This window comes from Parasteatoda tepidariorum, chromosome 1 (genome assembly GCF_982258835.1).
Source record: "Parasteatoda tepidariorum strain Cologne lab strain chromosome 1, Ptep-v5.0, whole genome shotgun sequence".
Classification (NCBI taxonomy): Eukaryota; Metazoa; Arthropoda; class Arachnida; order Araneae; family Theridiidae; genus Parasteatoda; species Parasteatoda tepidariorum.
In genome coordinates this window covers 117,165,312-117,179,820 of record NC_141755.1, presented here as the reverse complement: position 1 = coordinate 117,179,820, position 14,509 = coordinate 117,165,312, and the positions used below count along the sequence as shown (strand labels likewise).

Here is a 14,509-nt window from a genome sequence, read left to right as displayed (position 1 = left end):
AAACAAATCGTAAAAATATTTAATACAATCATAAACTAAGCTATTTTTTTCTCTAAAAGATAGCTTGGTATTTTCTTAAATATCGAAAAAAATTATAAATACAGGGGTCTGTCTGGGTTTTTCTAAAAGGTACCTATTTTGTGAAAATTTTGACATAATTTGTGAAAAATAAAAAATTATATTAAAAAGTCAACACAAGAACATGGTAAAAATATAGATTTCTGGTTTCTTAAGGGATACAAAAATAAAATTTTAAGAAAAAGTATATTGTGAAACTACCATTTTGCGTAAAATTAAATTTGTGAATGTACCGCTAAACGGTAGTAAATTTGGCCAGGACAGACCCCTGAAATATATCTAAAGAAATCTTTCCTATAAAATTTAAACTAGACTGATAAATTATTAATTTGTCATATTGTAAGCAAAACCTATAAGAAATTGAAATATATTCTTGCAAAAGTCTGCTCCCATGAAAAAGCACTTAATATTTTCAAGGGGAAAAAAAAAGATTAAAGAAAATTTTCAATTACTAAATAATCAGAGGACTATTTAACAGAATTGAAAGCAATAAATTTTAAGAATCTTGTTCGTTTTAAATCATTACCATCTGCATTAATTTAATTCGTACACAACTTTTACGCATATCTAACTAAAGAATTTGTTAAATGAAAGATATTTTAATCGCAAATTAAAGATAGAGTTGCTTAAAATTACATAACAGTTAAAATATATAATTTCTTATACATGGGAGAAAAGTTTATTGTATTTATTGACAATATACATCAAAATATTTAGTGTGAATATTCATCTTATTAACATAAAAAATTTATCTTTAAAAATGACTTTTTAAAATTTCAAAAAAACTTTTGTTTTTACCCAAAACAGTAAATTTTTATCTAACTATGAAAATAATAAATCTAAGCTATGAAGAGCAATAATTGTTTGTTATTAGAAAATAAAAAGCTAGATAGGAAGATATGTTTTGAATACCTAAAATTAGACCAACTTCATCAGGATAATAACAAGTGAATGCTGAAACAAGAAAAAGCATATAAATGACAAATCAAAGGGTGGAGGAATTTTAGATGCAAAATCATGTGCAAAGAAAACACAGTTAAGAACTGAGTTCATTTACTAAAGAAAAAGCTTTCTTTCAAAGAAGATTCTCTAATAACTGCTTTTTTTCTGGCACTAATATATGTTGACAGTCAGCGAAGCATTTACTAGAAAAGATCCTTGGTGATGGCCTTGAAACAAAAAAATTTCACCAAGCTATAAAGGGATAAAACCAATGAACAGTAAAAAAACAAATTAGTAATTTATTTCTTTTTAGTTAATCTCAAAAATGTAAAACCAGGAGACAAAAATTTTTATCATCATAAAGATATTACTCTTTGTAATAAATGATGTGAATAGTTAAAGAAAAATATACTTTTCATTTAAGATAATTCATTGTTACTAAAATATTTGTGATAAACATAAAATATATATATATATATATATATATATATATATATATATATATATATATGATGATATTAGGTGAACTTTCTTCTTTGTATTGCATTCATCATAAACTATATTCTTTAGATGGAAAATAACTTTTTACGTAAAGTGTTATAAGAAAAACAGAATTAGTCTTACAATTTTTTTTCCTAGTTACAGTTCAGGCAACATAGGCACTATATATTTAAATAACTATTTTAAAATATTTATTGCTATTATACAAATACCATAGAAAAGTTTCAAAAGAATAAACCCACAATGCAAAAAAGCTTATCCAAAAAAGAAAAGAATTAATTTGCAACTGAGATTATTTTGTATTTCTCTGTGATCATATAGATATTATACTTAAAATGAATATAAAAGTTGTAACTAAAAAAGTAACATCACAGATTTTCTGAAGAGCATAATAAAAACCTTTTTCAACTTTTTGAAGATATTGGCACAAGTTCTACACTATATATTTGAGACTGTTAAAATTAACTATAATAGTAAAGTGAAGTATTTGTGTTAGTATCTATTTATTGACTAAAAGTGTCAAATATTACTCAAACTTTCAGTAAGGTAATGCTTGACACTTAAAATAATTTTATAATAAATGATGAAACTTTGAATGTAAAACATGATTCAGTCTCTTTAGAAAAAACTAAGCATCTCAAAAAAATCAAACCTCTTCTCATCTTTTAATGCTAACTAATTTGTATCTGATAAAATTAAAGGCAAACTTTAAAAAAAAATATAATTATTCTTTTATTTAAATAGCTCTATCATCATAACAGGTAAATTTGTTTTTATTCATAATAATATCAGTAGGGATTATTTTTATAAACGCTAAATGTTATTCATTGATTATGATGCCAAAACCAGTGTCATTTCCACATCAAGAAAATGAATATGGCTAAAATTAAAAGGTGGAAAATCCTGTTAACATTTTGAAGTCAATGGAGGTAGCCCTTCAAAATGACCAATGAACACTTTCCCGGCGGCAGAATTGCAGAGACACGTCGATCTTGTCGCAGAATGTTACAGAATTCTAGCAGAAAGATTTTTCTTCTGAAATGTAAAAAGTTTTCTTCTCTACAAAAATTTATACTTAAAGTTTTAAATCATGCATTAAGATAATCATTTCAAATCAATTTACAACAATTGTAGCGTAAATAAATCCATGTAATATTTCGATTGTATTTTCGGCAATTATTGATATTTATTTTCACATGGTTTTTAAATATCCTGATATATTTCTAATAATATGGAAAATTCGTATCATGCCTTTGGATATTAACATTTAAGGCAATGATTCTATTGATTTTCTTGTCAGTTATTGCTATTGATTTCTCCATAGTTTTTAAATCCGATATTTTTTATATGATATTATTTACAACAACCTAATCTCAAAACGAAACACACATTTGAGCTCTCCTGTAATCTCCTTTTTTAGGCATCTAATTCGTGTGATTTCATAAGCGATGTTTTTTTGGCGATTACTTCTACGGATTTCATGAATTTTAATTATATTTTTTATTATGATTATTATTTACAAAAATCGTTATTTAGTGTCCCCCCACCAAAATGCGAGAATAACACCAATAATATTAGAATAAAAATTTTTTACATATTCAATAAATAAAAATTATATATTTGTAAACACAGTGCTTTTGTTATATATGTTTCTAATTTAAAATAACAAAAGCACTGTGTTATATACTAATATCTTTTTGCAAGGTACTTTTAATAATAACAAACATTTTAAATTAGTAACATATATGTTTGTTATTATTAAAAGTACCTTGCAAAAAGATATTAGTATATAACACAGTGCTTTTGTTATTTTAAATTGTTATTATCTTGCAAAAAGATTTTAGTGCCAAGTGACAGTTTTGTCGCAGACAGCTCGAAAAAATTCTGCCACAAGGACCATTTAACTGTGTAAAACAGAGAATGGTCCTTCCCAAGAGGCTTCACTGCATTAGATTTTTTCTGAAAGGGCATGAACTTTAAACCCTAAATATAGACAGAATTTCAGCTAATGTAAACCACTATAGATAAATTTCCCTAGAATATGTCCATGGTAGTTCATTACTATTTAGAATCTCTTGCGGAATATTATCTGAACTTAAAATTCCGATAAAAGCAAAAATAATAACTCATTTCTAGCTTGATTTTGCATAAAAATATCAAGTAAGAAAATTATTTTACAAATAACATAGAACTAATAAATTTATTAAAATAGCCATTAAACAACACTCACAAATAAATATACATACAAATTAATAATAAATAAAAGAAAAAATTAGCGTCCAAATAATATTTTAAATATTGAAAAAATTAATCACTGAAAAACTTTTATTATCACATTATTTATGTTAAGCAAAGTGAAATTACTATAAATTTTTAACTGGTCATAAAAAGTTCAATATTTAGAATTACTAATAAGATTTCTTGCAGAAAAGAAGTTATTTAAACTGAACTTTTCTTTGTTGTAGTAATATTACCTAAAAAATAAATAATATCAATTACTAATTGTGTAATTCCACGAATAATAAGACATAGTTAATTTTCTCATCGAACTTAATTCATGTATTTTACATAATTAAAACTTGGTAAGTACAAAGCACAAAAAATAATACACCATACATTATTTTTAATTTGGTGATCATACCATCAGGCAATAAAACTGAATCTTAATGGTTTAAAGGGGTGACACCAAATATGTTAATTACTTAGTGCAGATTATTTTTTAACATACGAAATCAGACATAAAAACGTACAATATCAGACTTGCAACAATTTACCTACTTAGAATCTCAAATTATGGGAGAAAAATCACTCTAGGAACATGAAAATGTATTAACATTATCAAACAAAGAAACAACATTAGATAGAAATAAACAAAAGGTCTTGTTTAAATCATTACAAAAGAAATGAATAAGTCTCTCCTCTTGAATAAAAATTGATGATGTAACTTTTCCAAATGCCTCCTTTCTTTTCTTAGAACCATATTCAGAAGAGATGCAGCTTGAAGAATCATTATTTTTAACATTATCACTTTTTTGGAATCTTATACAAAGATGAGGAACTGCTTTTCATTGAGCAATCCTCTTTAAAAAAAAAAGTCATCAATGATTGCCATTGTTCTATTACAGAAGCAAGGCACATGTAATAGATGGTTATCTACAGATAACCATCTTGTGGAAACATGCTTGAGGATTTTCTTTATCTCCGTATCATGAAGCTTTTGAAATTCTCTGAGTGGCTCTTTTCTTTTAGAACTTTTTTCTTGCCCGCAGAAAAGTTGAGGATCAATGAGTATTCACCAATCTTAAAAGGCAAGGTCCTCTTTCTGCAGCAAGTAACAACAGCAAGGCTACATTCCTATATGCTTTATGTAGAAACACCTGACTTCTGCCCCACCATTTGAGGAGCATTGTCAAGTGATATGTGAAGTGATTTCAGGCTAGTTAAAACTAGATTACCAATAATTCACACTAGTTGAATCCCCTACTAAAACTGGCAGTGATAGTAACACACAGTCAACTTTAGCCTTGGAAGAATCCATTGGGTGTAAATTGAAATAATTTATAACAATGGGATGCAGTTTGGATCACTGTAATTAATACAGTCCACAGAAACGGTAAAAGGGCTCTGTCACATTCAGTGTTTTTTAGATGCAATTTCTCGTACGATTGCCGAGGTTTTAGTTCTAGCACATCCATAACTTTTGGCAATTTTTGTATTAATAAATTATAGAATTAATAAATAATTTGAGCATTAATAAATTATTTATAAATAAATAATTTTTTAGTTTAAAAGGTAAAAAAGTTTTTTTTTTTGCCCCATCATTCGATCATCAGATTATTTAATATCTGTTTCTAAGGATCAGAATTCCCTTTTATTTTACTTTAAAATTGCACAAATGATATATTTAATTTTTTCATGTGATATGCAACAGTTTTAAATAGCACTTTAAAATATCTAAAAAGGGACAGAAATTGTCAGATAAAAAAAAAAAAAAAAAAAAAAAAAAAATTGTTGTTGTTGTAGTTTATTTACGTCGCACTAGAGCTGCACAATGGGCTATTGGCGACGGTCTGGGAAACATCCCTGAGGATGAGCCGAAGACATGCCATCACAATTTTGATCCTCTGCAGAGGGGATGGCACCCCCGCTTCGGTAGCCCGACGGCCTGCACGCGAAGTCGAGCACTTTAGGGTAGAACAGTTTAACGAGGACCAATACCGCACACCCTCGGTTCCAACGCAGACTGATCCAAGTGGTCACCCACCCACACACTGACCGCAACCAGTGATGCTTGACTTCGGTGATCTGCTGGGAACCGTGTCTGAACGATCAATCCACTGCGGGACCCAAAAAAAAAATTAACTAATACTTTTGAATAAGAATTGAAATAACTATACACGTTTATTTTGCTACCTCATTCTATATAGCATTATTTAGAGTAGAGAGTTGCGTGTGGGTGTGATGATGACGTAATAAAAGAGGCATATAAAAAAAGCAGATTTCGTTTCAGTTAAATACCTCAATATCATATTTTTAAACTCCTCGAAAATGTAGTAAAAGAGGTATACAAATTAACTGTCGCAAACAAATTAATTCTAAGTAAGAACGAAACAAAAATGACATGGAAATATGCTGAATCACTAATGAGACCGGGATGAAAGACATCGAAACCTATTTGATTGAATAGTATAACTAGAAGGTGTTTAAAAAATTCTGAAATCTACCAGACTTTAATTTTTTTTTCTGTCACAAACTTTATCAGTAATTAAAAATAATAAATTCGTTAGATTTCAATATTGGTTCCGTTTCTTCATTGATTAAATGTTAAACATTAACAGATATTTGTCTTTTAAAGCATTCCATTCTATAATAAGATAATTATTCTACAATTGTAATTATCTAAAACTAATTACTAATTGATATAAAGCTTTAGTGTGTTCCATTGATATGTTGAATGCTCGTTTTGGCTGGATGCCCGGGACAGTTGCTCTTTCACATCCTAACCACTATACACCATCAAGAGCTGAGCTGATACTTTAAGCCCGTATGACATTTATTCTCTCTGATATTTAATAGATCCTTTAATAAATCCTTAAAAATATAAGCCAAAAATTTAAATGACAATTTTTTTTCTCGCACTAAATTTTAACAAATGTACTTAAAATAATTAAAAAGAAAGCAAAAATAATGAAGAAATATTTTCAATATAAACATCAATTAAATAATATCAGCTTACGAAATGTTCTTTCTATTTTTACAAACAGTATTAATATAACGGCCCTTACCTGAGGCATTAGTTGATAGGGCATTGGACTTGTGTTCGTGAGAATGGGAGTTTGAATCCAGCCGGCAGAAGAATACCCATGTATAAAATCGTGACTGGTGCATGTGAAATCTGTCGGGGTCACAAAGTCTTCCAAGTTCTCATAACAAATAAATACCTCTGGGTACTAACCTATCAGTTCTCGTGTCTTCTGGATTGGGTTCAAAATGACAAGGCTTCGGAGTTGAATATTAGTAGTCGTAAACTCGAAATTGGGTCGGCTGTGCAATGACTGTTATAAAATGAACTAATAAATTTGGCCGGGATAGCCTGGTTGATAGGGCATTGGACTTGCGTTCGTGAGAATGGGAGTTTGAATCCAGCCGGTAGAAGAATACCCATGTATAAAATGGTGACTGGTGCATGTTAAATCTGTCACACAAAGTCCTCCAAGTTCTCGTAACAACTGAATACCTCTGGGTACTAATTTATCAGTTCCCTTGTCTTCTGGATTGTGTTCAAAATGACAAGGCTACGGAGTTGAATATTAGTAGTAGTAAACTTGAAATCGGGTCGGCTGTGCAATGACTGTAATAAAATGAACTAATAAATTTGGCCGGGATAGCCTGGTTGATAGGGCATTGGACTTGTGTTCGTGAGAATGGGAGTTTGAATCCAGCCGGTAGAAGAATACCCATGTATAAAATGGTGACTGGTGCATGTTAAATTAGTCGGGGTCACAAAGTCCTCCAAGTTCACGTAACAAATGAATACCTCTGGGTACTAATCTATCAGTTCCCTTGTCTTCTGGATTTGGTTCAAAATGACAAGGCTACGGAGTTGAATATTAGTAGTCGTAAACTCGAAATCGGGTCGGCTGTGCAATGACTGTTATAAAATGAACTAATAAATTTGGCCGGGATAGCCTGGTTGATAGGGCATTGGACTTGTGTTCGTGAGAATGGGAGTTTGAATCCAGCCGGTAGAAGAATACCCATGTATAAAATGGTGACTGGTGCATGTTAAATCTGTCACACAAAGTCCTTCAAGTTCTCATAACAAATGAATACCTCTGGGTACTAATCTATCAGTTCCCTTGTCTTCTGGATTGGGTTCAAAATGACAAGGCTACGGAGTTGAATATTAGTAGTTGTAAACTTGAAATCGGGTCGGCTTTGCAATGACTGTAATAAAATGAACTAATAAATTTGGCCGGGATAGCCTGGTTGATAGGGCATTGGACTTGTGTTCGTGAGAATGGGAGTTTGAATCCAGCCGGTAGAAGAATACCCATGTATAAAATGGTGACTGGTGCATGTTAAATTTGTCGGGGTCACAAAGTCCTCCAAGTTCTCGTAACAAATGAATACCTCTGGGTACTAATCTATCAGTTCCCTTGTCTTCTGGATTGGGTTCTGCTGGCAGAGTTTAGTGCGTTGTGGAAAATGCCCAGTAAGCATAATGAAAAAGTCATCTTTTAACTAATCATAAATTTTATTAAGCAAGAAAAATCATAACTTAACTTAAACGTCATAAAGGAGAAACAATCCTCTCCATAACATGAGGTAACGAATTCAATACATACAGTCATGAAAATCAAAAGAAACAAAACACCAAATCCAATCTTGATTTGTTACATATATACAAAATAACAGTTGCATAATGAGAGTACTTACACACTCAAAATTAATACTATGCAAATTCTGTCTTTAAACTATTTTTAAATGTTCGAACTCCCTCTTTCAGAGGTTTTTCGAACTCGTGATCTATGACTATTACTCGAACCTTGTTCATTGAAATTCATAGTCTGACAGGTTCAAAATGACAAAGCTACGGAGTTGAATATTAGTAGTAGTAAACTTGAAATCGGGTCGGCTGTGCAATGACTGTAATAAAATGAACTAATAAATTTGACCGGGATAGCCTGGTTGATAGGCTGTAAACTCAAAATTGAGTCTGTTGTTTAACGGCGGTTATAAAAAAAATAAAACTAATAATCAAATTGTCTTTTCTTGTTTTCTTTCTAACCCTTTGCATATTTTTTACGCACAATCAATATTTCATACTTCTAAGTCTTATAGATTTTGTAACATAAAGAAAAAACAATTAAGAAAAAAATTCGCGAAAAAATTATTAAAAATTGCAAATAAAATATATTCAAAATGAATCTAAAAAAAAACTCTGTTAAATATATAGTGGCCCAGCACGCCAAATTTTTACTCTGTGCTTAAAATGTGTTTCTTTTGTAAGTTTTTATCCTCGTTCAAAAAATATGTGCAATAAAAGAAAAGTTCTACATAGCAGTCTCATCACAATAAATATATATTTAACAATAAAGTAATATTATCAAATTTTTTAATAATATAATCTTAATACTCAACAATAAAAAATAGTGACAGTTTACTTTAGGTGTATAGAAATGGAATTGAACTTATAAGGGCCCCATCATTTTCAGTAGCTTAGGGCCCCACCAAGCTTAAATCCGGCCCTGATATCATTCAAACTAGAAATTACTTAAAATCAAAAAATTTGAACAAATTTTTCTTGTAAGTTGGTCAGATAAAAAGCTACATTGAGTGAGAATGTTACAGGGAACGAATAAATCATATGTAGTAAATTTTTATTTGCTAATTAACTTTGCAATTGTAAAAATGTGAAATATTTGCAGTAATAAAAAATATAGCTTATTATAAAAAATAAATAATATTGCTGTAATGTATAAATTATAATCTGAATGAAACTTTGTGATTCTCATTTTGGTATTCATTAGTTTTGGATAATTTTATTTTATTTAGGTATATAATTTAGTAAAAATAACAGATTTGATGTAATATATTTGCTGAAAATATTGCAATATTTTATTTTTGGCTTGCAATCCCTGTTTTTATGTACTAGTACTTTTTGAACATGGAAAGGCTGTCATTTTAAATTGAAATTACTTACAATGGTTTTTAATTTTTGAGGTAATTTTGTACATGTAAAAAAATTTTTTGTACCTTCAAGACATGTGAAAATGTTTGAAACACATAGTGTACTCATTTATTGCAGAAAATGAATAAAGAGTATATTTAAAATTATTTTATTAAAAAAAGGTAACTTAAATCTCTGCCATTTTTCTTTAATCATAAAATGCAAAAAGATTTGTAGACTTTCAATGTTGCCTTGTAATATAAAATCTGTTACAAGAATTATGTTTTAACTATATTAAATCATTGGCGATATTAATTCTGTGTCAAAAAAAATAAGTTTTCACTTTTGCCTTATTATAAAGTTTTGTCACATTTAAATTCAAGGTTCAATAAATCAAGGTTCAATATTTCAATAAAAAGAATTGTCCACAATCAAGAAATATTTATGCTCCTTACATAAGCTTTCTTTCTTGTACATTGTACAGTTTTGTACATATTTTTAGAAAGTAATCACTCATGTATCATTTAAAGGTATGTTTAACATTCAAAATTTTTCGATTTCAGTTTTGAGCTGCTCCTCTTAATAATACTCTATTAAGAATACTATATTATACTATATTACTTAATAATACTATATTAAGCCATAAAATTGATTCTCCTTTTTATACTCAAAGTACTTGCATAATTTGTATAAAATTACCATTACTTTAAATGATGACATATTTTAAACTATTCGCAAAGAAACAGTATTTACAGTTATTTTTATTAAATCAAATGTGAATTTCTTTATTAAGTTGAATGGGATTTTTTTTTACAAAAATAAAGATTATATATTTGAACAAAAACCAAGTTGTTTAAAAGTACAATCTTGCTTTTGAATTTTTAAAAATTAAATTTATGAATATAAACTAATAATAAATTCGATACGCAATCAATAATAAGTAAAATCACGAACTAATGTACTATAACTAATGTTCTCGTCTGTCAAATGACTTTGATATATGAGCATAATAAAAACAATTATTATACAAACAATTCTAACAGTACAGAAGTACACAATTATATAAGTATTAAATGATTTAATGAAAGCATCTGCTTACTTTCAAAATCCATTTTACGTTTCCTTATTAACTGTGGAGAAACATTATTAAAAATGGGAATTATTAATGGTACGATTTATGTTAAAAAGTTGAAGTCATGTTTGTGTTGCTATTAATTTATTACCCTCTCAATTTAAATTCAGTGTAAAATAAAGTTTTCAATTTTAAAAATTATTTCAATTTTTTTTTAATTATTAATTTAATTTGACATCATTTTTATGAACGTCTGAATTTAACACGTTATCGGTTTCCTTACTTTAGTTTTAGAAGAAAATAAACTTTTGTACTTAAGAAATCGCTTCAAAGTTAGAACAAAAAGCTTTTTTTCTAATTTAACTTTATTTTATTTTTGTGAATATCTAATTTCAGAAGATGCGAATCACATTATTGGCCCTTTAATTAAATTTAAAAGCAAAATATATACGTATATCTTTTTATAAAATAGCTTTGAAATTGAAAAAAAAAGTACTTATTTTCTAAAATTACCAATTTTTCTTGACATTATTTTAACGAATGTTTAAATTTCAGGAGGAGCGAAAGATATTCTTCCTCTGCTCTCCCGGACGCCACGGAGTGGTAGAGGTTATAGCAGACAAGTGTAAACCGAACTTCATTTTCTTTGTAATAATGACAGCAATCGCACAACTGCAGAATTAAGGCAGTGGTTCACAAACTGGGGGCCCAAGAGAGCAACCCTCAATGGGACGATGAGTATTAACAAGGAAATAAATCAAAATAATAATGAGCTAGCAAATATTGAAGTAGAAAATTTATACAAAACCAATTGTTCAGATGAAGAATTATGACTTAAAAAAAATTATAAATTAAAATTTCTGAACTTTCTCCTCATATTTTGGGTTAAACAAATAACAGTCTTACAGATCCTCTCAGAACAAAGAAAATGTAACTTTTTTTTAACCCCAAAGCAGATCCGACAGTTAACTTTTACCATATCTAATACTTTCAACCATACTTTTGCATTTAAGAGTAATTTCATTTTAATAGAAATTGAACAGATGTGTACTTCATGTGTTAGTGAAAAAGGACAAGCAGCATTTAGTAACATCAGCTTAAAACAATATGGCGTAAGTAGGAAACCATTTTTAAACAAAAAAAATAAGCTTTTTCAAAATATAGTCCTGTATATTCAAATCATCTTCCTATAAACTATTGCAAATATAAATTTCAAAACTTTACCAGGGTTTCCACTCAAATCTGGGAAAAAAACTTTACTGTACATATTGCAGGGTGCGTAAACAAATCTCCCAACAAAAAATTAGCATCTTTAAAGTGCTTTTTAAGCACCTCAAAAATATTTTTAAGTACTAAACACATTAGCAAAATAATTTTCGAGGACCATACATAATCATGATTAAATAACTAGTTTCTGACAAAAACTCTTTTCTTGATTATATTAGCCACCATAAAAAGATTGAGAGATTTTTCAGTTCATCAGAGGGTGGAAAATGAAGCCTGAAATCAAGAATATCTCAAGAAAATGCAGCAGAGTTGCACATGAGAGTGCAAGCATCTCAACTAATCCAGCTCAGTAGACGCGCATGCAGACCCCCAAGTATTTCACCAAATATGTCACGATGATGGGTGCTATCATACGCTACGGACAAACAGCATGCCGAAATGAATTGTGGTTGAATGAATTGTGAAAACGTTGACTAGAACAATGTGAAAATCACGCTTTGCATAATACGCAGCGAAAAGCAACATGGTAAAGAAAAAAAAAATTTCTTCGAAAAGGGAAAATTAAGCACTTTTTAAAATTGCCTCATGAAAAAAGTAGTTTTAATTGCTTTTTAAAAACGAACATCGCAAATAAGCACCTTTAGGCATTTTTTAAAAACGCTACGCACCATGCATTATTCACAATATATTAAAAGGAAACACAATTACTGTGCTCTTGCGTGAGCTATATTTGTCTAACTATGCTAGTTTTAATTGCTGCAAAGACTTAGAGAGAAAAAAAGGGAAACAGCTGAACATAGTTAAATAATGTTATAGTAAATGAAATAGATTAGTATAGTTGGAATAACAACCTATGGCATAGATTATGCATTGACTGGTCAATATTTTTCAAAGACGAAAAGAAACTAATTTCCTTGTATTTTTTAAAATTGTAAAGAAAAAGAAAAATCAAAATTCTCTGTTATTTCATGTGATTTTAAAATTTCTTATATTTCCCCTGTGGAGTGGCAACCCTTGATAATTAGAATACTGTACATATTTTCTATTTGGAAACCATCTCTGGCATAGTTGATTTTTGACTGAAAAATTAAGCTTTTTTAAAACATCACTTCATAACTACTTCCATTAAACTATTGTGAATATAAATTTCAAAGCTTTATTTATAAATTCAATAAAGAAAAGAGATGTACCATTCAAGATGAATTGGGAGTAAAGTCCTTTTTACTTCTTTCTGATTTAGGATATTTAAATAGTAGGTTGCTCTGTCTCTCACTTCATCATCACAATCCAGGAGGCTTCTCTGCAGTAGAACTAAAATATTTGGCAGAAACTCTTCACAGTGAGCACCAAACTTAGCCAAGGAACTGACAGTAGCTGCAGAATAAATGCATATACTTTCAAAACAATGATCAATCACATAAATGTAAATACATGCCTGCCAACATTGAAGAAATAAAATAACAGAGATTTCACTAGCGACATTTATTAGGGTACGAGTAAAGTTTTGATACATCATGCATAATTATGTAAGTTAAAAAGAAAAATTCGAAATTGAAAATAATATAAGCACTTACATTTAGCAAAATAATATGTATATAAATCTTAATTTAAAGAAGATTTTTTAAACCATCATTTATAAATTATTTTATAACCGTTGTTAAACAGCCAACCCAATTGCTTGAGTTTACGGCTACTAATGTTCAACTCTGTCGCCTTGTCAAATTGAACCCAATCCAGAAGACAAGGGAACTCCTGGATCAATCAAATACTAGGCGAAATTTGCCTTCGTGGAGGATTTTTTGAAGGAACTAACCCACATTTGCATTGCATGGAGAGGAAAACCATGAAAACGTCCCACAATTAGCCTGACAGCACGGAGTACTTAAACTGTTAGCACTCAACTTAGCAATAACATGTGCTAGCAATAGCACTATCTGTTGAGGAATAAGAGAAGTATTTTTGCCACCAGCGGATATTTTATTGGGTTTTTTAAATAACTTTCTTCAAAAAATACAGAGAAATTTTAGAATATGTGGGCTAAAAGGTTATAGTCGTAAAATACCGGAGTCTCCCTTAAACACTTGGCAGGTATGGTAATAATAAAATTCGAAAATATCGTTTTGCTTCACATGAGATTAGGGACATTGAGAACAAAAAATACAATTATTAAGTAAGGTTGTTCAATTTTTTTTTTTTCATTTCAAAAAATTTTATAAAAGTAATTCTATGTTAAAGTTATAAATATTATTATTCTTCAATATATATGGAATATCTCTACCCGGTCACCATGCTATAAACTTATAAATCAAACGAATTCTTGAATATTTCTTTTCTTCTTAAAATTATGTGCCATGTAAATAAATGTCTTCATTGCTCCATTTTGTTTCTCAATTTTGCCATATTTTATACTAAATTTCAATAAAACACCCACTTACACAAATGTTTTATGTATACCTAATATTTGTATTTTTTTAAGGATCAGCATTCACTTATGTATGCGCATATATAATGACAAA

At 29.2% G+C, this 14,509-nt stretch overlaps 1 protein-coding gene across 6 annotated transcripts in view; it reads right to left on the bottom strand.

Annotated features, from left to right (window-relative positions):
- The window catches only part of LOC122272719 (dual specificity testis-specific protein kinase 2), a 61,084-nt gene extending 47,118 nt beyond the window's left edge, over positions 1-13,966 (bottom strand). For 5 of the 6 annotated variants that reach the window (XM_087151054.1, XM_087151050.1, XM_087151047.1 and 2 more), the window contains exon 1: positions 13,184-13,521. In XM_087151054.1, coding sequence (XP_087007180.1) covers positions 13,184-13,509 — 326 coding nt within the window. In that variant the 5' untranslated portion in view covers positions 13,510-13,521. Of the gene's footprint in view, positions 1-13,183 lie in introns of all 6 variants that reach the window. The other variant, XM_087151048.1, reaches the window with a different exon arrangement.
- Positions 13,967-14,509: the final 543 nt, after the last annotated feature.